The sequence below is a fragment of the Rhinoderma darwinii genome, chromosome 1 (genome assembly GCF_050947455.1).
Source record: "Rhinoderma darwinii isolate aRhiDar2 chromosome 1, aRhiDar2.hap1, whole genome shotgun sequence".
NCBI lineage: Eukaryota > Metazoa > Chordata > Amphibia > Anura > Rhinodermatidae > Rhinoderma > Rhinoderma darwinii.
This window is the reverse complement of record NC_134687.1, coordinates 107,298,476-107,325,200: the sequence shown is the minus strand read 5'-3', so window position 1 is coordinate 107,325,200 and position 26,725 is coordinate 107,298,476. Positions and strand designations below refer to the sequence as shown.

At 46.4% G+C, this 26,725-nt stretch overlaps 1 protein-coding gene across 1 annotated transcript in view; it reads right to left on the bottom strand.

The window, feature by feature from the left end:
- Window positions 1–26,249, bottom strand: part of CBR4 (carbonyl reductase 4) — a 32,899-nt gene extending 6,650 nt beyond the window's left edge. Inside the window, exons 1-3 of the mRNA XM_075860264.1 lie at window positions 26,090–26,249; window positions 10,569–10,710; window positions 2,251–2,368 (exon numbers count right to left, since the gene is read on the bottom strand). Of these exons, the coding sequence (XP_075716379.1) occupies window positions 2,251–2,368; window positions 10,569–10,710 (260 nt within the window). The 5' untranslated portion in view covers window positions 26,090–26,249. The remainder of the gene's footprint in view (window positions 1–2,250; window positions 2,369–10,568; window positions 10,711–26,089) is intronic.
- Between the last annotated feature and the right edge of the window lie 476 nt (window positions 26,250–26,725).

Here is a 26,725-nt window from a genome sequence, read left to right as displayed (position 1 = left end):
TTCAAAACACAGACTTAAAAATAAAAAAATCAATTCAAAAGTGTAGATAGCCTTTAAGCGAAAAGCCATACTGCCATTACCCACCGCTTTACAAAATCCAGTTAAACGGTAACTAAATGTTTGACAAATTTCTGACATGTCATAAGTTTTGATTGGTGGGAGTCTAAGCACGGAGTCCCCCACCAAACGCTAAAACGAAGCGGCAGAAGTGCTCGTGTGAGCGCTGAGCCAGTTAGTTTCTGTTCGGCTTTTTCCGGAAAGCCGATGTAGCGGACTACGGGCTCATAGACTTACTATTGAGCCCGTACTGCGCTACATTGATTTCCGGAAAAAGCCAAACGGAAACTAAGCGGCTGAGCACTCACACCAGCAATTATGCTGCTTTGTTTTAGCGATTGGTGTTGGTCTCAGCACTCGGACCTCCACCAATCAAAACTTATGACATGTCAGAAGTTTGTTGAACATTTAGTTACCCTTTAAGACAGAATTACACACGAACCAAATGATATCACGGCCAATCAAAGTATCTCTCCAAAGCAGTGCTGCGATTACATAAAGCACGTCATGCTTTACAGTATATCATCACGTCACAGCGACAGAACCACTGCAAGAAGCCTTGATATTGTGCATAAGTAACCGAGTATTGTGAATCTGGGGTGCAGTTAATTCCTTTACAATTTACTGGGCGGCTCATGACAACGGCTGCTTGGGACCTGAACATGCAGCCATGCTGAAGGAGCCGTCTCTATGAAGACTTCCATGGATCTCTGGAATGGTGGGCACCAGGTAAGTATAACTTTAGAGGACGGGGTGGATGCCTTCACTTCTGCGTTTTACCAAAAGTTTACTTTAAATACAATAGAAGTAAAATGATGGACTGCACTCCTTGCTAAGATGTTCAGGTTCTATGAGGTTTCGGGTTTGGACAACCCACAATTTGAACGAAAAAATAATCCAAGCACTCAAGATATGTGTTACCTGAACATGACAACACATATCTTTCAAATTAAAATCTTTGGAAATTTCTAAAAAGAATCCCTTTCTAAATGTATTTCTATACTTGAGTGCTTGTGTTATTTTTTCGTACTTTAAATACAAGGCACATATTTCTCATTTCTGAAGACCCTGATCTGTGATCTGTGGGATCTCCCATCCAAGAATGAAATCAGAAAAGTAAATACTTATTTAAGCAATTTGCTAGTAATTTATAGTTGAAGAACAATACTAAAGACCATTAAGAGTGTATTAAACCTATGTGAATGCTATCCCCAACCCTTCATGATACATCTAATTTTTTTTTAAGTGTTTCCCTTTCTTCAAAAGAATTGTCCCAATTGGACATTTCCGTTTAAGAATGCAGCCATCACAAAGATTAGCGAATAGTTGCAGGTCCAGCTGCGGAAACCCCTGGTGATCATTTCATATAACCAGGGGGAAAAGCAGGCAGCTGCTGCAGAGCAAATATAATATTACATGGAGCTCATTCAAATGAATGGGTGACCATGTAAAACCAAGCCATTGTGAGTCCTCTGTAGTGGGAGCCATGGTCCTCAGTAGCGGGAGCCATGGTCCTCAGTAGCGGGAGCCATGGTCCTCAGTAGCGGGAGCCATGGTCCTGAGTGGGTATATGGATAGGAACCATTCTGTTCAGATAACCCATTTAAAGCCTTGTTCGATTCTCTATTGTCACTGGCACCTTGCAGAATGTGTTAGACCTACTTAACCCACCCTTCCCGAACCCTGGTTTCTCATGTCCTCTTCATTACTTTTCATCTTATCCCTTTTCTCAGCTCTTCTCCTTATCATAGCAGAGAGCAAAATACTCCTGGTCTTCTCTTCTGTTATTTGATATTCTTTTCTTGTTTCCCAACTTCCCTTGGCAATAATTATTTATTTATACAATCTGTATATTTATGGACAAGACGCAAAATACTGTGAGCCTAAACTTACTGGAAGAAGAGATGCTAAACTTGAGTCCCTATGACAACACTTAAGTCCCCATATTCTGGCAGCTCAGTGTTATCATATGAACATTGGCCCTCTGAATATTTATTTATTCAGCTTTCATTCTTCTAGCACAGGTAAAACATTGAATAAATACAGTAACTGTCATGTGGACACAGAAGGTCTTCTGAAAAGGAGACATGTAACCTCTGGGTTTATACAGCTTTAAAATACACTTAAATTCAGCCTTCTGTGCAACAATTTTTGAGTCAACAACATATACGGTATATTTTACTGATTGCTTACCTATTTACTCCGGCTGCATTGACCAGGTAGTTAACATTGCCAATATTTTTTACAATCTCTTGAAATGTGTGCTGAACATCCTCTTCTTTAGCAATATCACAGCTTAGAGCCAGATGACCTATGTAAGAAATTATACACACCTATTCCATGTACCAATACTAGATCACTGTGTAGACACATAGATTTATTGTAGGTTACAAGAATAGGGCTGGCCGATAAATTGATTGCCCAGAATGGTAAACCCGATATTAGTACTGGCCCCATAGCAGCATCGTGGCACAGCAGCAAGTGGGGCGCCTGGTGAACTGGTGTTTAACCACTGAGGCCACCACTGTGCAGTCACAGGTCTGCACCCTACACCTTGAACCCCACTGCTGGCACCTCACACCGCAGTTTAATATAGCCTGCATTGCAGTTATATAGCACCCCGGCCTGGCCACTACAGAATCTATATGGGGGACAGCAAATGTATTTATTTGCAGACTAAGCCCTATAGATATTCCCAGCACCTACATTGCCTATTCAGTGCAGAAATAGATTGGTTGTCCCACAGACTTCTACTATTTTACTTCACCTAGAGATCAGTCTATATACCAGCACCATCAGTTTCTATAGGAGCTAAACATAGTGATATAGGGAATGATCTCTGTAATGTGAACAACAATTGTGGACAACAAATGTATTTCTGCAATAAGTAGTGTTTAACAAAGTAATATACCCAATATCTATATCCTACTTTATTGCACCCCTTTCTTTTACAGTAGGGAATTTCATGCACAACACCTCCTTAACCGCTTTAGGACGCAGCCTATTTTGGCTTTGTGGACACAGATGATTTTTTCAAATCTGACATGTGTTACTTTATGTGGTAATAACTTGGGAATGCCTTTATCTATCCAAGCGACTCTGAGATTATTTTTTCGTGACATATTGTACTTTATGTTAGAGGAAAAATTTGGTCGATAAATTCAATATTTATTAGTGGAAAAACACCAAAATTTAGAGAAAATGTGCAAAAATTTGTATTTTTCTAAATGTAAATGAATCTGCTTGTAAAACAGATAGTAATACCACACAAAATAGTCACTAGTTAACATTTCCCATATGTCTACTTCATGTTTGCATCGTTTTTTATACGTTCTTTTATTTTTCTAGGACGTTACAGGGCTTAGAACTTTAGCAGAAATTGCTCACATTTTCAAGAAAATTTCAAAAGCCAATTTTTACAGGGACCAGTTCAGTTCTGAAGGGGATTTGAGGGCCTTATATATTAGAAAGTCCCCATAAATCACCCCATTTTATAAACTGCACCCTCAAAGTATTCAAAACAGCATTCAGAAAGTTTCTTAACCCTTTAGGCGTTTTACAGGAAATGAAGCAAAGTAGAGGGGAAATTTACAAATTTCTTTTTTTTTTTTTTTTGCCGAAATTCATTTGTAACAATTTTTTTTTTGTAACACAGAAGGTTTTACCAGAGAAACCCATAGCTCCCAACCGTCCCGGATCCGGTAGGACAGTCTCGGTTTCTCACCGCTGTCCCGGGCGGTGAAAAATGTCCTGCTGGGCACTGCGGTGCCCTGGACACAACTTGAGGTCGGGAAGAGGGGGGGGCACCGCAGAGCAGCTGCATCAAAACAGCTGATCGCTCCTGACAAGCGCCCTGCATGACGGACGACTGCAGCAGCGATCAGTGTCAGAAGGAGGTCTTGCGGCGGCGTTCTGACTGGGGTCAATGCCGGCCCGGGAGAGGACCAGTCCAGTCACCTGACCTCACCGGTCAGGTGACAGGTCAGATAACTGGACTGGTCCACTCCCGGGCCCGCACCGACCCCAGTCAGAACGCCGCTGCAAGACCTCCTGCTTTCTCCTAACCGTGAGTGACGTCAGGCAGAGCAGAGAGTGGTAGCAATAGGCTGTGTGCCACTATGTACAAGGGGGAGGGAGGTTGTGTGGCATTATGGACAAGGGGGAGGGGGTTGTGTGGCGCTATCTACAAGAGGGGGCTGTGTGTGGCGCTATCTACAAGGGGGGCTGTGTGTGGCGCTATGTACAAGGGGGCTGTGTGTGGCGCTATCTACAAGGGGGGCTGTGCGTGGCGCGATCTACAAGGGGGCTGTGTGTGGCGCTATCTACAAGGGGGGCTGTGTGGCGCTATTAACAAGGGGGTCTGTGCGTGGTGCGATCTACAAGTGGGTCTGTGCGTGGCGCTATTTACATGGGGCTGTGCGTGGCGCTATTTACATGGGGGCTGTGCGTGGCGCTATTTACATGGGGGGCTGTGCGTGGCGCTATTTACAAGTTGGGCTGTGTGGAGCTATCTACAAGGGGTCTGTGCACGGCGCTACTTACAAGGGGGGCTATGTGTGGCGGTATTTACAAGAGGGCTGTGTGGCGCTATCTACAACGGGGCTGTGTGTGGAGCTATCTACAGGGGGCTGTGTGTGGAGCTATCTACAGGGGGGCAGTGTGTGGCGCTATCTACAGGGGGGAATGTGTGTGGTGTTATCTACCGGGGGGCTGTGTATGGAGCTATCTAAAAGGAGGGCTGTGTGGCGCTATCTACAGTGGGCTGTGTGTGGCGCTATCTACAGGGGGGTTGCGTCTAGCGCTATCTACACACAGCCCCCCCCCCCTTGTAAATATTACTGACTTTAATTTTTTGTTTTGCAGGTTCCTCTGGACTGTTTGGACTACGTCGTAGATTCTTTGGACTACTGCGATGATCTGCGTTTTTTAAAATAAAATGGTGAAAGAGGGTTGTGTGGGGGAGTTCTTATTTCAATAAAAAAATATTTTCTTATTTCTCAGTTTTTTTTAATACTTTAATAGAGCCTTAGTAATGGCAGTAGTCTGATTGACAACGTCTATTACTAAGGTGGGGCTTAGTGTTAGCCAGTAAAAAGGCTGCAACTATCCCCCCATTATTACCCCGTACCCGCCGCCAACAGGGGTGCTGGGAAGAGCCGGGTGTGATCCAGTACCTGACCATCTGTAGTGGTGGTCGGGCACTGGGGCGACAGCCGGCTGGTATTATGAGGCTGTAAAGGGCTAAAAACTGTGGCCCTTCTAACCTTGGTAATGCTAGGCTGCTGCTGCTGCTATGTTGTAACTGGCTGGTTATGTAAAATGAGGGGGACCCCATGTCGTTTTAAAAAAAAAAAAATAAGACAAATGAAGAAAACGACATTGCGTCCCCCTCATTTTCAGAACTAGCCAGATACAACATAGCAGCAGCAGGCTAGCATTACCAGGGTGGGAAGGGCCACTGTTTCTCGCCTCTCCCAGCCTAATAATACCAGCCTATGGCTGCCCCAGTGCCCACCCATCACTACAGATGGTCAGGTACTGGATCGTACCCGGCTCTTCCCAGCACCCCAGGTGGCGGTGGGTATCGGGGTAATAATGGGGGTTAGACAACTGCCATTACTAAGGCGCTAATAAAGTATTAAAAAAAACAACAGAGACATAATAAAATATATTTTTTTAAATAAGAACTCCCCCACACAACCCTCTTTGACCGTTTTATTTAAAAAAAAAAAAACTTAGATCATCGAAGTAGTGCAATGAATCTACGACATAGTCCAAACAGTCCAGCAGAACCTGAAAACCAAAAAAATTAAGTTGGTAATATGAAAAATAAAAAAACTCCTCATCGCCAGCGATATCTGTCTTATTCCCTGCGCTGCAATAGAATCTAAACATCAATGAAAAATAATTCCCCTTCATGTACTCTGCTACTGGTCAGCTGAAAAGTCATCCACCACAGGGAAAAATGTTTCCCCATCATGTCTGATTCCCAGGCGTTTCTTTGTGGTACTTTTTTTCCCTCTGGCGGATGATTTTTCCATTGACCGGTAGCAGTTACAAAACTGAAAAAAAAATAGTGGAAACCCCCCAAAAGTGACCCCATTTTGGAAACTACACCCCTCAAGGAATTTATCTAGGGGTATAGTTAGCATTTTGACCCCACAGGCATTTTGCTATATTTATTGGGGTTAGTCTGTGAAAATGAAGATCTACTTTTTTTCTGAAAAAAACTGTAAAAATTTGTAATATTTACAAGGAATAAAGAACAAAATGCACCCCAACATTTGTAAAGCATCTTCTCCCGATTACGGAAATACCCCATATGTGGTAATAAACTGCTGATTGGACCCACGGCAGGGCTCAGAAGGGAAGGACCGCCATTTGGATTTTGGAGCGCAGATTTTGCTGGATTGGTTTTTAGTGCCATGTCGCGTTTGCAAAGCACTGGAGGGACCAAAACAGTAAAAACACCCCAAAAGTGACCCCATTTGGAAAACTACACCCCTCAAGGAATTTTTCTAGGGGTATAGTTAGCATTTTGACCCCCACAGGTTATTTGCAGAATTTAGTGGAATTAGGCCGTGAAATTAATAATGGCCATGCTAACCATCGGCAAACCAGGCGATTTCATTGTGAGGTCTGCCGATGTGCTAGAAACCCCTAAAATGTGGTGATTGCAATCGATCGCCGCATTTAAGGGGTAATTGCTGAAATTAGCGGCAATGAGAGGGCTGATTGGCAACAGTGGAGTGTCAGCTGTTGGGGACAGCTGGCCTCCCGGTGCACACTGTCGCTGACAGTGTGCACCAGGAACCGCGCAGTAACTGTACGTCCTCGTGCGCTAAGAGACTGGCCACCAAGACGTACAGTGGCGTCGTGGTGCGCCAAGGGGTTAAAGCGCCACTCCAGGTTTTTTTTTGTTTGCATTTTTTAAAATATGTCGCCCGCAGTTAGAAAGCTGGCATCTAATTAGATTGTTTTACAGTTTAGCAGTACCGCTTACTTTGTACTGCACCACCTTGACCCGGCGCCATCTTTCCCTCTTCTACATCCCATGTGGCAATGGCGGAAAAACCCTGTGTCAGTACGCACTGAGACGCTGAGGACTGCAGCCAACAATTCCCAGTGGTACCTTGCAGCTGTGACATGTAAGGGAGTGGCTCTTTTTGTCAGCATGTCAAGGCACAGGCACAGCGAGACAGGTGACTAGAGGAAGGTGGAGATCAGAGGAGATACAGGGGGTGGAGCATGAGAGAAACTGGAAGGGATCTAACGCCATACTGTAGTTTAGGAAAGACACTGCACAGCAGAGAGTGATTTCAAGTCTGCACCAGAGAACTAGTCACACTGGCAGGAAGGATGAACGCAGGTCCTTGAAGTATACTGTGATGTGAGTAAGCATTTATTATTAATAAGTGGATTGTGGTTAATAGGATATATACAAGAAAAAGAAAAATCACCGGGGTGTCCCTTTAACATATACTGATTTCCAGAATGATCCCTTAGATGCAATGTGTGAACACCGACACTTGTAAAACACACAATTCTGATGATCAGAACCTTAAAGAAGTGCATGAAACTCTACATTGAATTGTGTCTTGATATATTTTATTTTCAGTTTGTTTAGCAAAAACCCCAAAAATTAACCCCTATCCGCACCAGGACGTAACTGTCCGTCGTTGCGGGAGGTTACTTCCCGCACGAGGACGTACAGTTACTGAGTTAATCCCGGTGCACACTGTCGGCGACAGTGTGCACCGGGAATCGGGAGGTCAGCTGTCGCCGACAGCTGACACTCCCCTCTTGCCGGCCAGCGGTCCTTTGCCGCTGATTTCGGCGCATTAACCCCTTAAATTCGGCGATCGGGTGCAATCGCCGAATTTTAGGGGTTTCTAACATATCGGCAGACCCCCGTCCGAAATCGCGGGGTCTGCCGATAGTTAGTATGGCAAACGGAAGCCAAACAATGGCTTCCGGGTCTGCCATGGACGGAAGCCCATTAGGACCAACCTTCGGCTGGTCCTGATAGGCTTCCTGTCAGAGTGACAAAAAGTCACTGTGCCGTTCCCGATGCACACTGTCGGCGACAGTGTGCATCGGGAACTTGGAGATCAGTTGTCCCCGACAGCTGACACTCTTCAGTGTTGCCGATCAGCGGCTCATCGCCGCTGATTTCGGCAATTAACCCGTTACATGCGGGGCTCGATTGCGATCTCCGCATGTAGCGGGTTTGTAGCGCATCAGCAGCCCCCATGCAATCGTGGGGGCTTCTGATGCTTGTGATGGCACCCGGGGGCCAGACAACGGCCCCCAAGTCTGCCATGTATGTCAGCCTATGAGGATCATCCTCGTAGACCAACTGTCAGAGTGACTGTGACGTCACACTGACAGTTGGAATACATTACACTACCTAGGTAGTGTAATGTATTCTAGCAGCGATCAGAGCTGCAGGTCAAAAAAAGAAAGTGTAAAAAGTAAAAAAAAGTTTATCAAAATGTTTTATAAAAGTGTAAAAATAAAAGGTTTTGTTTTCCTATAATAAGTCATTTATTATAGGGAAAAAATGAAAACGTTAAAAAAAGTACACATATTTGGTATCCCCGCGTTCGTAACGACCCAATCTATGAAACTATAATGTTAATTTGTCCGCACGGTGAACGCCGCAAACAAAATAAACGGAAAACTGTCAGCATCGCTATTTTTTGGACACCACCCCTCCCAAGATATAGAATAAAAAGTGATCAAAAAGTCGCATTTACCCCAAAATGGTACCATTAAAAACTACAACCCGTCCCGCAAAAAACAAGACCTCCCACAGCTTTTTTGACGAAAAAATAAAAACGTTACGGCTCAAAATAGCGTGTCCCAGAATATAAATTATTTTATAGAAACTTAATTTTATAGTGCAAACGCTGCAAAACTTAAAAAAATCTATACACATATGGTATCGCCATAAACGTACCGACCGGCAGAATAAATTAAAACGTAATTTATTGCGCACGGTGAACGCTGTAATAAATAAAGAATTTAAAGCGCCAAAATCGCTGTTTTTTGGTCACCTTAGCTCTAAAAAAGATCCTGAGGGGCCAAAATGCTCACTATACCCCTAGAAAAATACCTTGAGGGGTGTAGATTCCAAAATGGGGTCACTTTTGGGGGGTTTCCACTGTTTTGGTCCCTCCGGGGCGTTGCAAACCCGACATGGCACTGAAAACCAATCCAGCAAAATCTGCGCTCCAAAATCCAAAAGGCGCTCCCTCCCTTCTGAGCCTTGCTGTGGGTCCAAACATCAGTTTACGACCACATATGGGGTATTGCCGTAATCGGGAGAAATTGCTTTACACATTTTGGGGTGCTTTTTCTCCTTTATTCCTTGTAAAAATGAAAAAACTCTATGTTTCCACAGAAAAATAGGTGATTTTCATCTTCACAGACTAATTCCACTAAATTCTGCAAAAAAACTGTGGGGTCAATATGCTAACTATACCCCTAGAAAAATGCCTTGAGGGGTGTAGTTTCCAAAATGGGGTCATTTTGGGGGGTTTCGACTGTTTAGGTACCACAAGACCTCCTCAAACCTGACATGGTGCCTAAAATATATTCCTAAAAAAAGGAGGCCCCAAAATCCACTAGTTTCTCCTTTGTTTCTGAGGCCGGTATTTCAGTCCATTACCGCACTAGGGCCACATGTTGGATATTTATAAAATCTGCAGAATCTGGGCAATAAATATTGAGTTACGTTTCTCTGGTAAAACCTTCTGTGTTACAGATTTTTTTTTATTACAAATGAATTTCGGCAAAAAAAATGAAATTCGTAAATTTCACCTCTACTTTGCCTTAATTCCTGTGAAACGCCTAAAGGGTTAAAATATTTTCTGAATGTGGTTTTGAATACCTTGAGGGGTACAGTTTTCAAAATGGGGTGATTTATGGGGACTTTCTAATATATAAGGCCCTCAAAGCCACTTCAGAACTGAACTGGTCCCTGAAAAAATAGCCTTTTGAAATTTTATTGAAAATATGAGAAATTGCTGCTAAAGTTCTAAGCCTTGTAACGTCGTAGCAAAATAAAAGTACGTGAAAAAAAATGATGCAAACATAAAGTAGACATATGGGGGATGTTAACTAGTAACTATTTTGTGTGGTATTACTACCTGTTTTACAAGCAAATACATTTAAATTTAGAAAAATGCAAATTTTTGCACATTTTTGCTAAAATTTGAAGTTTTTCACAAATAAATATTTAATTTATCGACCAAATTTTTTCACTAACCTAAAGTACAATATGTCACGAGAAAACAATCTCAGAATCGCTTGGATAGGTAAAAGCATTCCGGAGTTATTACTACATAAAGTGACACGTGTCAGATTTGAAAAAATCATCTGTGTCCTCAAGGCCAAAACAGGCTGTGTCCTAAAGGGATTAAGATCCATAATTTGTATAAAGACTTTGTTTTTGGCCCACATATCACCCAGCCCTAACTTGGATGGATTGTTTTATCTATACTGACCACCGATCTCTTCAGTAGCGGCTTTGGCTTTATCCAAATTCCTCGATATAACAGCGACTTTATAATCTCTTTGAACTAGCAACTTAGCAACAGCTTTTCCAATCCCTCTGGATCCACCAAACACAGCACAGATTTTAGTCATCTAGAAACACAAAATAAAAAGGTGTATTAGAGGAACAGAACTGCCACAACAATACTGCTAAAACTGCGCCGGTGCTCTATTTTTTGCAATGCAGGGCACCAAGATCCTGCGCTTTAGAGGTCATTGCCGTGACATACAAAATTCAACTTTGTCATCAAAAGAAGTAGCAGACTAAGGCCTCATGCACACGACCGTATTTTTTCCCACCCGTAAATACTGGCGTAAATACGGGTCCGGTGTCACACGTATTCCACCCGTTTTGCACCAGTATTTACGAACCCGTGCTCGTAAATATGGGTCCGGTGTCACACGTATTCCACCCGTATTTACGAGCACGTTTTTGGCGGCAAAATAGCACTGCACTAATCGGCAGCCCCTTCTCTCTATCAGTGCAGGATAGAGAGAAGGGACAGCCCTTTCTGTAATAAAAGTTTAAGAAATTCATACTTACCCGGCCGTTGTCTTGGTGACGCGTCCCTCTCTTCACATCCAGCCCGACATCCCTGGATGACGCGGCAGTCCATGTGACCGCTGCAGCCTGTGATTGACCTGTGATTGGCTGCAGCGATCACATGGCCTGAAACGTCATCCAGGACGTCGGGCCGGATGTCGAGAGGGACGCGTCACCAAGGCAACGGGCGGGAGACCGGACTGGAGGAAGCAGGAAGTTGCCGGTAAGTATGAACGTCTTTTATTTTTATTTTTTACAGGTTTATACTGATCGGTAGTCACTGTCCAGGGTGCTGAAAGAGTTACTGCCGATCAGTTAACTCTTTCAGCTCCCTGGACAGTGACTATTTACTGACGTCGCTTAGCAACGCTGCCGTAATGACGGGTGCACACATGTAGCCACCCGTTATTACAAGAGCTCCATAGACTTCTATGGACTGTCCGTGCCGTTATTACGGCCAGAAATAGGACATGTTCTATCTTTTTTAACGGAACGGGCACCTTCCCGTGAGAAAACGGGAAGGCACCCGTCGCCAATAGAAGTCAATGAGCCCGTTATTACGGGTCGTGATTACGACCCGTAATAACGGGAGTTTTTACGGTCGTGTGCATGAGGCCTAACAGGCAGTGGTAAAATCTGCCGCACTGTACTTATTATCTGAAACGTGATCTGTAACTAGAATAAACTTAACTATTTCACCACGCATGCAACAGATGGGGCAGGGTACCAGGACCCTCTGTTATGAGAAGGTCTCTGCAGTTCATTTTATCATTGGGTAAGACTTCGATATATAATGTACCACAGATGTTTCTTCCTGTGTTCCACATTTACTCGAGGCAATGCACTCACTTTACATAAAATAACAATGTAAATATAAGACTTTGCCACTCTCCATTGCTACAATACAGACACCAGTATTTTATTGATGGTGCCAGGGAGAGTTGCCACAGGGAGTTTTATATCCCCTGCACCTGCTGTCTCCTACAAGCCAAATCTCATCCGCGAGCAAAGGCTATGGGGCCATATACGTTGGGAACATGCTCATATACAGAATGCACAGCAAAAATAAGATGTGAACTAAGTCTAGTACTGTCGCGTGCATGAGGCCTAACGGGAGGATTGTCCCAAACGGTTCTCTATGTTTTAGTCAAATTCCACATTATTTTAGAAGTCTATTCTTCAAACAAGTGCCATATTATCAAGAATTTTGGATTATCAGATGTCAGATTACAGGATTTTACTTTACATACTTTATCACAGGTTTTAATTTATACAATTAGATTTCTTAATAATCTTAAATGTGGCGTCCAAAAAGGGCTTCACATTAAAAGAACTTTCCCAAAAAATACATTTGACCCCACCAGGCACTAGAACATGGGTCCCAAGTCTCCATTCCTCTACCTGAATGACCACGGTATGGAGATTGAATGGAGCAGCAGTCACGCATGCCCGCTGCCGCTCCATGCAAAGTCTATGTGACCGATGGAAACACCTGAGCACAGCGCTTGGCTGTTTCTGTCAGGCCCGTAGACTTTGTATTTTATTGGAAACGCCCTTTAGGGCATATTCAAACAAGTGTTGTTAAAACTGGTCCGAGTTCAGTCTGTTAAAATTTACAATTTTGCATAATTTTGCATTAGTTTTCTCTGTGATCGCCTTGAGTTTGTAATTTTTTTCCGACCGGATGGCATCCGTGTGGCGTCAGTTTTTTCATGATGTCCCACTGAATTCTATGGGCCACCCCTGCATGAAATGGAGGAATAAAAGAAAAAGAACGGGTGCTTTCCAGGCGCCTGGAAAGCACCCGTTCTTTTTCTTTTATTCCTCCATATCTACATTGAGACTTTTTGCTAAGTTCTCAAACCGGGTCCTGGGCTGCAACCTGACTCTACTACCACCATACCGTGGAGGCTGTTTTTGGATTCTGCTCTACTGGATGTTATGCTCCCAGCATAACCGCACCAGGTTAGCATCACTTGCACACTGTTCACACCTATAAATCACAGTTTCATGCACTATTGTGCGCTTTGTTGTCTTTTTCTGCCATTTTCTACCCCTGCATGAAAAACAGACAAAGATAGAGCATGCTGCAATTCTTTTCATTATGGATGGACGGTCTGTGAAAAAAAATTGTTGTCTGAATTTGCTAATTAAGTATAATGGGTCAGTATTCAGTCCGGGTGCTGTCCATTCTACACTAGGAGCTCTTAGAGAAGTAACATGGTGTGATTTGCTGCGAGTCGCAGGCGTTTTAGGCTAGGGCTACACGGCGAAATGTGGCGTGACACATCAAATTGCTGGAGTGTTGCGCGACAAAAAAAAAACATATGCCATTTGTATGCAATTGATGTCGCCTTAACTGGTTGCCGACACAGGACGAGTATGCTCGTCCTGAGCAGCGAGCACTTCGCGCATTAGGACGAGCATACTCGTCCTGTGTGAGAGCCGTCTCTGCCGTCTCTGTGTGTGCGATCGAGAGCGGGGCAACGGCTGTAATACACAGCCACGGCCCCGCTCTGACAGCGGAGAGGAGAGAAACATCTTCTCTCCGCTGTTAACCCTTTGAACGCCGCGATGACAGCTGATCGCGGCGTTCAAGGAGAGGGGACTGCACATTGATCGCGTCACAGAATATAATTCTATTAATATTATATAATTCTACTAATATTATATAATATTATATTCTGTGACGCGATCAAAGCCAACAACTCGTATGGCCAGACAGCCCAGGGTCCAGTGAAGGACCCCAGGGCTGTCTGAACATATTTCCTGTTGTTAGGGCATACTGAGGTATGCCCTAACAACTGCCTGTGTACAATCAGTAACAGGCTAATGTACTGGCATATAGATCTATGCCAGTACATTACAGTTACAAACACAAAATCAAAATGATAAATCCCTTTATGGGATTAAAAAAAAAAGTTAAATGAATGTAAAAAAAAAATAATGGTAAATAAATAAATAAAAAGTAAATAAAATACACAGAAACACACATTTTTTATAATAAATCAACTTTTTAAAATATAAGTCCCAAAACACAAAATAATATAGACATATTTGGTATCGCCACGACCGTAACAACCTGTACTACAAATGTATACCATTATTTATTATGATCGGTGTATGGTGTAAAAAAAAAAATATTAAAACTGCTGCACAACTGCTTTTTTTCTGCATTTTAATCTAATTAAAAATTTATAGAAATTAAACGATAATGTATTTGTACCAAAAAATGGTACGTACATAAAGTACAACTCGTCCCGCAAAAAACACAGTCTCATACAACTACGTCGTACAAAAAATAAAAGCGTTATGAGCGTCGGGATGCAAAGAGGGAAATTTACAAAAAATTGCTCTGTCCTCAAGGCTAAAATTGGCCGTGTCCTTAAGGGGTTAAAGTCATGCAACTTTTTTGGGGCACAATCTGTGTGCGAATCCCACTGCGATTTTTTTTGTCGTCATGACCTAATAAAGACTTGTCGCACACAAGTCGCATCTTTGTCCCCTATCCCCAGAATTGGTAACACTGATATACACAACATTTGTCATATTGATGCAACAATAATTTATCCATACATTTGTGCATTAGCAGTTTGTGTTGAGGGGATCGTGGTTTGGTGGGGGTTGTTATTTGGCCACTTATCCTGGTGGTAGCACCCAGGATTATTGTATAGATCATGTTTATGCCATTTTGAATGCTTTTAAATCTTGTAAGTGTGGTTTAATGAGAATGAAATAAAAATGTTCTATTCAATTTACCACAGTATTTTTATTTTTTTACGACATACATACCCAACTTTTCGTGTTGATTATTGATTGTAGTTTTTAGGGTATGTGGCAGTACTAGTGAGCCGCCCGCCAGAGGTAGTTACAAGTTATCCCCTATTCTCTGTATAGGTGATAGAAAATAGCGGACCCCCACCGATCGCCTTGGTTGAGCTTTTAATTGCTATGGCACTGACAGAAACTGCCGAGTGCTCAGCAGTTTCCGTCAGTGAAATAGATTTTGAATGGAACGTCATGGCACATATTCGACCACCGCTCCATTCAACATCTCCTGGCTTTGGACTTGCGACTGGGAGGAGGGGGGGACACGGGACCTGCATTCGGACGATCATTGACATTCTGTCATGTCCATGGCTGCGGGCCATCAGCGCCACTCTCCCCATGACAGCCGCAGACACGTGTCGGCAAGCGCTGGCCCCAGTCTCCTCCTGAGGTGACGCCAGCGCTCGCTTCCACTCACCTCAGCCGGATCCTTTAAGAGCGGGCACGAGCGTGCGCGCGCACCGGACTTTGATGAAGCATCAGGCCGTGAGTACCCTGGACTTTAAGAGGGGTCCAGCCCCCTGCTTCGATGCCTGAGCGTTGTTGTTGTTTCCCTAGTTTGTCTATGCAATGGTCTCCTAGTGTGTTCCTGTTCCTTGCATTCCGTACTATCCTGGTCGAGTACTATGCTGAGCCACGAGTCGTGCTGTATTCCACGCCTGACCTGCTTCACCACGCCTGACGTCTAACTGCTGCCTAGTCCCAGCCGAGCCTGCCTTGCTGCTGTCCGAGTTGCCACAGGTACCCTATACGAACTATAGACACTGACCTGCGCCCTGTTGGCCAGATGCTATACCGCCAAGGCGGTACGGCCCAGTGGGTCCACAGACCCTACGTGACAGTACGCTCAGGCCATGGACCCCGCTGGTCGATTCAAGACCATGACGACGTCACAAGAGATGTGGGCGGATACGCTAGACCTCCGGTCTCGACAGGACCAACTCCTCCAGGCGTTGAACAGTCTTGCACGCCGGCAGGAGGCACAAGTTGCCGTTCCTCCTACTACACCTCTTGGCAGTGTTGACCCGCGTTTTTCTTTGCCACTTCCTGACCGCTATGATGGAGACGCAAGTACCTGTCGTGGATTTTTGAATCAGTGCCAGATCCACTTCAACCTGTATACTAGGACATTTTCGTCTGATGGCGCAAGGGTCGCTTTCATCATCTCTCTCCTCACTGGCAAGGCTCTTGCATGGGCGAACCCTATCAGAGAGAGACAAGGACCTGAGACCCGTCACTTCCAAGGCTTCCTCCGGACTTTTCGCATGGCGTTTGAGGAGCCTGGACGGGTCTCATCTGCATCAGCATCTTTGATTAACCTACGCCAAAGAGACACCTCCGTGAGTGAGTACGCCATTCACTTCCGCACCCTGGTGGGAGAGCTGTTATGGAACAATGAGGCCCTGGTGGCTGCATTCTGCCATGGACTGGCTCCTAAAATTAAGGACGAACTTGCCGCTCGAGATCTGCCACCTACCCTGGATGACCTCATCCTTCTGTCCGCCCGGATTGATATACGGATCCGAGAACGCCTCCAAGAGGTTCGTCGGGAGGGAGGCCTTCCTAGTCTGGCTCCTACTTTACAGCAACCCCTGCTGTCCTCAGATGTCGATCCTCCTAAGGAGTCTGTGATGATGGACCAGTGTAAGCTATCCACCCAGGAGAGACAACGCAGATGCACCTCTGGACTCTGTCTTTATTGCGGCCTCGGCGGCCATCTTGTGCACCTGTGTCCCCAAAGATCCCATAGCCTAGGGTTGCTAGGAGTGACAACCTTTGGTAAGAAAGGACTTCCGTCTAAATTGTCCATACCTGTGACCATAGTGTCCGGCGAGAGAATGCATCAGGTCTCTGCGTATCTGGACTCTGGATCCGCTGCTAATGTCATCCGTATAGACCTAGTGGACCTTCTTCAATTACCCTCCACCCCTCTGGAGAGCCCGTTGACAGTTGCTTCAGTAAATGGACTACCTCTGCCAAACCCAGTTATAGCTATGACCAAGCCTCTGAGGCTGCAAGTCACTCCAAACTTCTGTCGTTCTATGTCCTGTCCAAAGCTGTTAACCCTGTGTTGCTAGGCCTGCCTTGGCTTGGACTACATGCCCCAGTCCTGGACTGGAATTCTGGAGGAGTTCTCCAGTGGGGTCCTGAGTGTCAAAGCCGATGCCTGGTGCAGATTAGTTTGGCTCAGTCTTCTTTGCCTCGGTCATTGGCAGGATTGCCGGGTCATTATGCTGTATTTTCGGACGTCTTCAGCAAGAGGGAGGCGGAGACATTGCCTCCACATCGGGCGTATGACTGCCCTATCGAACTGATTCCTGGTGCATCCCTTCCCCGTGTTAGGGTATATCCTCTCTCCTTGCCAGAGACTCTGTCCATGTCCGCCTATGTGAAAGAGAACTTGGAGAGGGGCTTCATACAGAAGTCTTCCTCCCCAGCAGGAGCCGGGTTCTTCTTCGTCAAAAAGAAAGATGGCTCTCTTCGACTACCGAGGTCTCAACCAGATCACTGTGAAGAATAAATATCCGTTGCCACTGATCTCTGAACTGTTTGATCGTATACGTGGTACCAAGATTTTTTCTAAACTAGACCTGCGTGGGGCTTACAACCTAATCCGGATTCGCCATGGTGACGAATGGAAGACTGCATTGAACACCCGTGATGGACACTATGAATATCTTGTATTGCCCTTCGGCTTGTGTAATGCTCCCGCGGTCTTCCAGGAGTTCGTTAATGACATTTTCCATGACCTCCTCTATGTTTGTTTAGTATTCTACCTTGATAACATCTTGATTTTTTCTCCAGATCCTATGACGCATCAGAGACATGTCCGTCAAGTTTTGCTACGGTTAAGGGAGAATAGTCTGTACGCCAAGTTGGAGAAGTGCGTGTTTGACAGAGATGCTCTACCCGTCCTGGGTTACATCGTCTCGAATCGAGGTCTCGAGATGGATCCTGAAAAGGTAAAGTCTGTCCTGGAATGGCCACGCCCTCAAGGCTTGAAGGCCATACAGCGCTTTCTGGAATTCGCCAATTTTTATAGACGGTTTAATCCAAACTTCTCCTATCTCTAACCTCCCTAAGGGCATGAACGCCAAGGTGTGGATTTCCGAGGCCGAGTCCGCATTCAATAGCCTGAAGAGTGCCTTCACGTCAGCTTCTATCATCCATCATCCGAATGTCTCTCTGCAGTTCTCGTTGGAGGTGGACGCATCCTCTGTCGGTGCTGGTGCACTCCTGTTCCAGAGAGGTCCCAAGGGCAAGTCAATGGTATGTGGATATTTCTCTAAGCTCTTCTCTTCCGCAGAACGCATCTACTCGATTGGGGATCGGGAGTTACTGGCCATCAAATTGGTTCTGGAAGAATGGAGACATCTACTAGAGGGCGCAGCTCATCCGATCCTAATTTTTACATACCACAGGAATCTGACCTACCGCCAGACGGCCCAACGGCTGAACCCTCGTCAGGCCAGGTGGTCACTGTTCTTTACCAGGTTCCAGTTTGAGCTCCATTATCGCCCGGCCGACAAGAATGTGAGGGCCGATGCCCTGTCCAGGTCTTTCGAGACAGAAGACACCATGGAGATTCAACAGAACATTATTGATCCATCTTGCATTGTCTCTGTCAATCCCCTGCAAGTTGGGGACATTCCTCCAGGAAGGACTTTTGTGCACCTGGCTGATCGTGGTAGAATTCTCCGCTGGGGACACTCGTCTAGACTGGCAGGTCACGCGGGGCTCCGTAAGACCCAGGATCTGACTGCTCCTCATTTCTGGTGGCCCACGCTGCCCAAGGACATTATGGACTTTGTTTCTTCCTGTTCAATATGTGCAGCCAACAAGGTCGCTCCCTCCAGACCTGCTGGTCTGCTCCAGCCATTGCCTGTGCCCAATGCTCCCTGGCAGCATATAGCTATGGACTTTATTACGGACCTGCCTCTCTTTGCCAGATGCAGTACTGTCTGGGTGGTGGTGGATCGATTTTCTGAGATGGCCCACTTCATTCCTATGACCGGTCTTCCTTCTGCTACTCAGCTGGCCAAGCTGTTCATCCAAAACATCTTCCGCCTGCATAGCTTGGCACAGCATATTGTGTCTGATCGGGAGGCTCAGTTCACTTCGAAGTTCTGGAGAGCCCTCTGCGGACTCCTCGGTGTGAAGTTGGACTTTTCCTCAGCCTACCATCCTCAGTCCAATGGTCAGGTCGAGAGGATCAATCAGATCTTGGAGAACTACCTACGCCACTTCATCTCCAAGCAGCATGATGACTGGGTGCAGCTGCTTCCGCAAGGCTGAGTTCTCATATAATAATCACACCAGCGAGTCCACAAGGAATACACTGTTCTTCATTGTCTACGGCCAACACCTACGAATTCCTCTTCTTCTGCCCGATACTTCCGAGGTACCAGCGGCTGACTCCGCTTTTAGAGACTTCCTGCAGATCTGGCAGCAGACTCGAACCTCCATCCTAATGGCAGTCGACCGCATGAAACGGAAGGCTGACACAAGGAGAGGAGAACCTCCTCAATTTCTCCCTGGCACGAAGGTCTGGCTGTCTTCTAGGAATATCCGACTAAGGGTGCCGTCATGCAAATTTGCTGCCAGGTTCCTCGGACCCTTTGAGATCCTTCAGCAGATCAACCCTGTCGCCTACAAGCTTCAGCTGCCTCCTACCCTCAAGATCCCCAACTCCTTCCATGTCTCCCTCCTGAAGCCGGTGGTTCTTAACCGCTATACCAAGACTGCTAGCCCTGCGGTTGCCTCCAGCAGTCCTTCAGACATCTTTGAGGTTAAGGAGATCTTGGACACCAAAAAAGTGAAAGGAAAGACTTTTTATTTGGTGGATTGGAGGGGGTTTGGTCCTGAAGAGAGGTCCTGGGAGCCAGAGGAGAACCTCAATGCTTTTACTCCTCTGAAGAAGTTTCTTTCTCATTCTGGCCCCAAGAAGAGGGGGCGTAAGAGGGGAGATACTGTCATGTCAGTGGGTGCAGGCCATCAGCGCCACTCTATCCATGACAGCCGCAGCCACGAGTCGGCGTGCGCTGGCCCCAGTCTCCTCCTCAGGAGACTCCAGTGCTCGCTTCCACTCACCTCAGCCGGATCCCGTAGGGTGCGGGTGCCCGCTCTTAAAGCGGCAGCGCGCGCATCAGACTTTGATGAAGCATTATTCCGTGAGTACCCTGGACTTTAAGAGGGGTCCAGCCCCCTGCCTTAGCGTTGTTGTTGTTTCCCTAGTTTGTCTATGCACTGGTCTCCTATTGTGTTCCTGTTCCCTGCATTACGTACTATCCTGGTCGAGTACTGTGCTGAGCCATGAGTAGTGTTATATTCCACGCCTGACCTGCTTCGCCCTGGAGTCCTGTGCCAATTCTGTTTTTAAACAGAATTGTTGAATCGATTTCAGAATCTCACCGTCGAGCGGAACTACAGGAGGAAGCTCCGCCCCGCCGCATCGTCACCTGTGACTAAAATTGAGTCGCGCGTTTACCACTGTTGCTACCCTGTGCTGACGCTGGCTGCCATTCCATCCATTCAGTGACGAGAGAGGAGACACAGGACGCAACAATGCTGTCTCCTCCCACCTCCTCCTGTGGCTGTTCGACGTAATGCTCCGCGGTACTGGCACGGCATGCCAGTACTGAATCTGCTAGTATGCCAGTACTGAATCTGTTAGTCTTCTATTGCCTAGCAGCTTATGAAGTCATATGCTGTCAACCAATGGTGGGAGGTCATTCAGAAAAGGGATGGGGGGGGGGGGAAGTAAACGGAGATTGGTGCCGAAGCCCCTGACATCACTGTCCATATAGGGACAGTGATGTCAGGTGGAGAGAAGGAGTCCCAGGCAGAGGGCTAGAAGCAGCTCTGCTCCACCACTCCATCTCTGGGGAAGCTCCTGACATCACTGACCATATATAAACAGTGATGTCAGGAGCAAAGCAGTGTCCCAGGCAGAGTGCTAGTAGCGCTCTGACCGGGACTTTGGCTCTGGGATTGCCCGACATCACTATCCATATATGGACAGTGACATCCGGGGCTTCCCCAGGGCTGGAGTACCGAAGCAGAGCCTTTACTAGCGCTCTGCCCGGGACTTCAACTCCGCTCCGGACATCACTATCCATATATGGACAGTAATGTCAGGAGCAGTGTCCCAGGCTAGTAGCACTCTGTCTGGGACTATAGCTCTGGGGTTGCCCCTGACATCACTGTCCATATATGGACAGTGACATTAGGGTCTCCTCCTGAAGCGGAATCCCCGGCCAGAGCATCTGCAATGCTCTGGTTGGGGATTGGACTCCTAGAGGGAGCCCCAAAGGCGCTACCTACAGGGAGGGGGCTGTGTGGCACTACCGGGGAGGGGGACTGTGTGGCACTACCTAAATAGGGGGCTGTGTAGCACTACCTGAGAGAGGGGAATGTGTGTCAATTCCTGGAGAGGGGGGTCTGTGTGGCACTACCTGAGAGGGGGCGGTTTGGCACTACCTGGGAGGGGGCGGTTTGGCACTACCTGGGAGGGGGGGGCTGTGTGGCACTATCTGGGAGGAGGGGCTATGTGGCAATCGCAGGGAGGGGGCTGTGTGGCACTATCTACAGTGGGCACTAAATCTATGGGGTACAACCTGGGGGTCTAACTTCTTTATGGGGGGATAAAGTGAAGTTTTCTGCCAATTTACCGCTGAAGTGACCGCATGGCGGAGCCTATATATTGAAAGCTAGATGAGCTCGGTGAGGAAATAAATATATACATGTACAAGATGCCTGTTACAAACGGGCAAAGAAATAAACATTTTCATGGGAGTTCTTCTTTAAATTACCTCTTGGTACTTTTTTCACTTTATTTAATAGTAATAAGAAAATCAAGATTCAAATCGAAAATCGCTCGTAGGGTTGAAAAAAAATTTGTTTTCTTTTTTGGGCAAAATCACCATGCCCTAACTAACAGTATAACATTTTTGATGAAATCCAATTGTGCCATTTTATTTATTTTTTATTGACATATACGGAGCACTATCAATTACATGCTGCCCTTGCTCTACAGGTAATTATGATTACTGGGATACCAAATATGTATTTTTCTATTACTTTAATTTAATAACACATTCTTGCAAAAGAACTAGTGTTTATTGTTCCTTTTTTACTTCACCAAACTTTTTTTGACAAGAGAAAACAAAGAGACGCCTCCCTTTGTTTGTTTTTTTCTACAGTTGTTGCGATCATTGGGTAAAATATCCAGGATGGGAGCATTCTCTGATGTCAGCCATTATCCCAGGAGTGCGGCAGTCAATCACAGCGGGTGCCTACAGGAGAGTTTGGTTGTACCTGATCGGAACATATGGACACACTGGCGTAGCTATAGGGGTCGCAGCGGTCGCAATTGCGACCGGGCCCTGAAGCCAGGGGGGCCCACGGCCCCCCGCACATCAATAAAAAGTTACTATAGTAACTCGGGCCGCGGGCCACTGTTACTATAGTAACATACTTTACTTACCTTCCTGGTTCCGGATCGCAGCGGAGGTCCTGACGTCAAGCGCTGTGCGCAGCGCATGACGTCACAGCGCTATGCGCCGCGCACAGCATCGAGACGACAGAACTCCCGCCGCGGCCGAAGAGGAAGGTAAGGTTAGCCCTGACTGGCGGGGTCCGACTCCCGGGACCCGCCAATCAGCTGTTTTGAAGGGGCCGCAGCACTCGTACGAGAGCTGCTCCCCTTCATTCCTGTCACTTCATTCCGGTCACACTGTGAATCCGTGTCGGCGATTCACAGTGTTAGTGAGTAGTGAAATGAAGGGGAAGCAGGTCTCGTACGAGTGCTGCGGCCCCTTCAAAACAGCTGATTTGCGGGTCCCGAGAGACACATCAGCTATTGATGGCCTATCCTGTGGATAGGCCATCAATGTTTAGGGACTGTACAACCCCTAAGCCTACGATGTAGCAGGCTTAGGGGGCCCATGAGACAGGATCACAGATTGTGTGATCCTGTCTGCTGGGCCCTGTATCTAAGCCAATCACATGGTAGGCTTAGATACATGGCCCATGCGTGATCCTGTCTGCTGGGCCCTGTATCTAAGCCAATCACATGGTAGGCTTAGATACATGGCCCATGTGTGATCCTGTCTGATGGGCCCTGTATATAAGCCTACCACACTGTAGGTTTAGATACAGGACCCCAGCACACAGTAATCTTATACTGTATAAGATTACTGTCTGCTGGACCCTGTATCTAAGCCTACCTTGTGGTAGGCTTAGATACAGGGTCCCACAGACAGTATCACACATGGGCCCTGTATCTAAGCCTAACACACGTGTTACTAATCACTTTTTGTGTGTTTTCTTACAGGTTCGGTCGTTGGACTACGTCGGATTCCAGGACTACTTCGATGACAGCTTTTTTTTTATTATCAATAAAATGGTTAATGAGGGCTGTGTGGGTTTTTTTTTATTTCAATAAAATATTTTTTCTATGTCTTTGTGTTTTTTTTTAAACTATATTACTACCGCCTTAGTAATGGCCGCCGGCTGATTGACAGCATCCATTGCTAAGGCGGGGCTTAGTGTTAGCCGATGCAGAGGCCAACACTAACCCCCTTTATTACCCCAGTACCCACCGCCACCAGGGGTGCTGGGAAGAGCCGGGTACGATCCAGTACCTGACCATCTGTAGTGATGGTCGGCCACTGGGGTGGCCGCAGGCTGGTATTATCAGGAGGGGAAAGGCCAAAAACAGTGGCCCTTCCTACCCTGGTAATGCTAGGCTGCTGCTGCTTTATTGTATCTGTCTGGTTATGAAAAATGGGGGGGACCCCACGTCATTTAAAAAATAAAAAATAATTGGAAAGAACGATGTGGGGTCCCCCCCAATTTTCATAACCAGCCAGATACAACACAGCAGCAGCAGGCAGCATTACCAGGGTGGTAGGGGCCACTGTTTTTGGCCTTCCCCAGCCTAATACTACCAGCCTGCGGCCGCCCCGGTGCCTGCCCGTCACTACAGATGGTCGGGTACTGGTTCGTACCCGGCTCTTCCCAGTACTCCTGGTGGCGGTGGGTAGCGGGGTAATAATGGGGGTTAGTGTAGCCTCTGCACCGGCTAACATTAAGCCTCGCCTTAGTAATGGAGGTTGTCAATCAGCCAGCGGCCATTACTAAGGCGGTGATAATAAAGTTTAAAAAGATACAAGCACATAGAAAAAATATTTTATTGAAATAAAAAAACACATCCCTCATTAACCATTTTATTGAGAATGAAAAAAACGCCGTCATTGAAGTCCTCGAATCCGAAGTCCAACAACCGGACCTGTAAAAAAACACAAACGCACAAAAATAATCAGTAACACATAAAGAAGCAAAATTATTATTCTTACCTATCCTGGGTCCAGCGCTGGAGACGCAATGTCAGCGAGCTCGGCCCTGTATCTAATCCAATCATGTGTGATACTGTCTGCTGAGTTGCTGTATCTAATCCAATCATGTGTGATACTGTCTGCTGAGCCCTGTATCTAATCCAATCATGTGTGATACTGTCTGCTGAGCTGTGTATCTAATCCAATCATGTGTGATACTGTCTGCTGAGCTGCTGTATCTAATCGTATCTTGTGTGATACTGTCTGCAGGGCCCTATATCTAATCCGATCATGTGTGATACTGTCTGCCGAGCCATTGTATCTAATCCTATCATGTGTGATACTGCCTTCTGAGCCACTGTATCTAATCCTATCATGTGTGGTACTGTCTGCTGAGCCACTGTATCTAATCCTATCATGTGTGGTACTGTCTGCTGAGCCACTGTATCTAATCCTTTCATGTGTGATACTGTCTGCTGGGCCACTGTATCTAATCCTATCATGTGTGATACTGCCTTCTGAGCCACTGTATCTAATCCTATCATGTGTGATACTGTCTGCTGAGCCACTGTATCTAATCCTATCCATAGTTTCTAGGGTCGTAGTGCTATAGATATGCTATGCTGTCTCATATACACACTTTTTTTTGGGCGGACACATATGTATTGGGGCTATTTCCCTGACATTTTAAGCCCTGAGGGGTCTTTTTTACGCGCCGCCTTTTGACAGCGGCGCGTAAAAAAAAATGACCGTCGGCACAGAACATCGTAAGACCCATTCAAATGAATGGGCAGATGTTTGCCAACGCTTTTGAGCCGCATTTTCGGACGTAATTTAATGCTAAAACGCCCGAATTACGTCCGTAAATAGGGTGTGTGAACCCAGCCTTAGTGACGCCCCCGGCTGCTAGTGCTGCATTGTTGGGTCACTTAGGAGACCCATCGATGCAGCTGAAAGCTGCGGACCGTCGGCTATGAGAAGTTTGCGGGGGGGGGGCCCAGTAAAAAATTTTGCATCGGGGCCCATGAGCCTTTAGCTACGCCCCTGTATGGACATCATAGAAGGGTCACCTCTATAAGCTAGATTGGAAAGCCGCTATAAAGAGCATCTTCGGCTCTGGCGGATGTGGTGTGACCATGGTTAACCCATTCATTTCAATAGGTGCTGTGCACTGTCACGCTGTGGCCACATGTGGAAGAAGCAACACCCATATGCGGTGCCCAATGGTCACAAGATTTTGCCAACAATACCACAGTATTACTGCCAAAGTCGGGTGGCCATTGGCCATCGCATGAGCCACCACAGCGCGAGAGTGCGCAATAACACGACATTCTTCCCCTCAGCGATACCAACTGATAGTTAGGGCATCTCTCACATGAGGAGGTCCAGCCGCTCTAATCCCAGGCGATCATGCCAAGTGCAGTATTATACAGCAGCCATTCTAATGAGTGGCCGTCCATGTAATGATTGGACGTGATGGGTCCCTACAGCGGCTCTCTGGTCTGACACATATAGAGAGGTGCGGAGTGGGGGAACCCTTCTTTATGACATATTCCCTAATAGGACACATAGGGGTTGTAGTCGTGGCGGGAAGGTGTTAATGGTCGCTTCACTTCTGCAGTATCGTGTTTACAGTCACATAGAAGATGCCTGACAGTTGCGCAGATATTTTCTACGTATCCCGCCCTCAGTCATTGTACAGCGCACTCCCTATCTACACTACGTCGCCATGATATGACGAGGCAGACTACGCGGCACATACCGTGATCACACCGCACAGCAGTCACTCATAACAGCGGAGGATCGTCCAGTACGGAGCTGCGCCTGGCGGGATGATGACGTACGAGTCACGTGTGCTGGGCTGGTCATGTGACTTCTCCGCCTTCCTCAATAATGGCGTACGCAGGGCAGATAGAACCCGTTATGTGACTGGTGAAGGGAGAGGAGGCGGAGGACTGCTGCTGCGGGGGATTCTGGGGGGCTGGAATAATGAACGTGCTGTGTGGGGGGTGTTTGGTGTTGAAGTTGTTGAAAAATGTTTCTCCTTGCCGGAACGTACATAGGATGTAATGTAAATAACCAGGCATCCTCGGGGCTGTCGCGTGGCCCCTGGTGTGGAGCTAAACGCGGTTTTCCTACCATAAGACATTGATATGATTAGTCATAAAACATTTTCAAACTTTTGGGATATCCAAATAGTGCACATGAACCCCTTCATCTCACCCCAAAATAAATACAGACCTAAAGTAATAAACCCCTAAATAAATACAGCGCCCGTAAACCCAGATCACCTAAATGAATACAGAGGGCGGACACAGAAGTCAGAGGGCCTCTGTGCAATAGGGCCGCTCAGCCTGGTCCGTCACACACGATCTGACAGTATGAGGCGGCTTTAGGC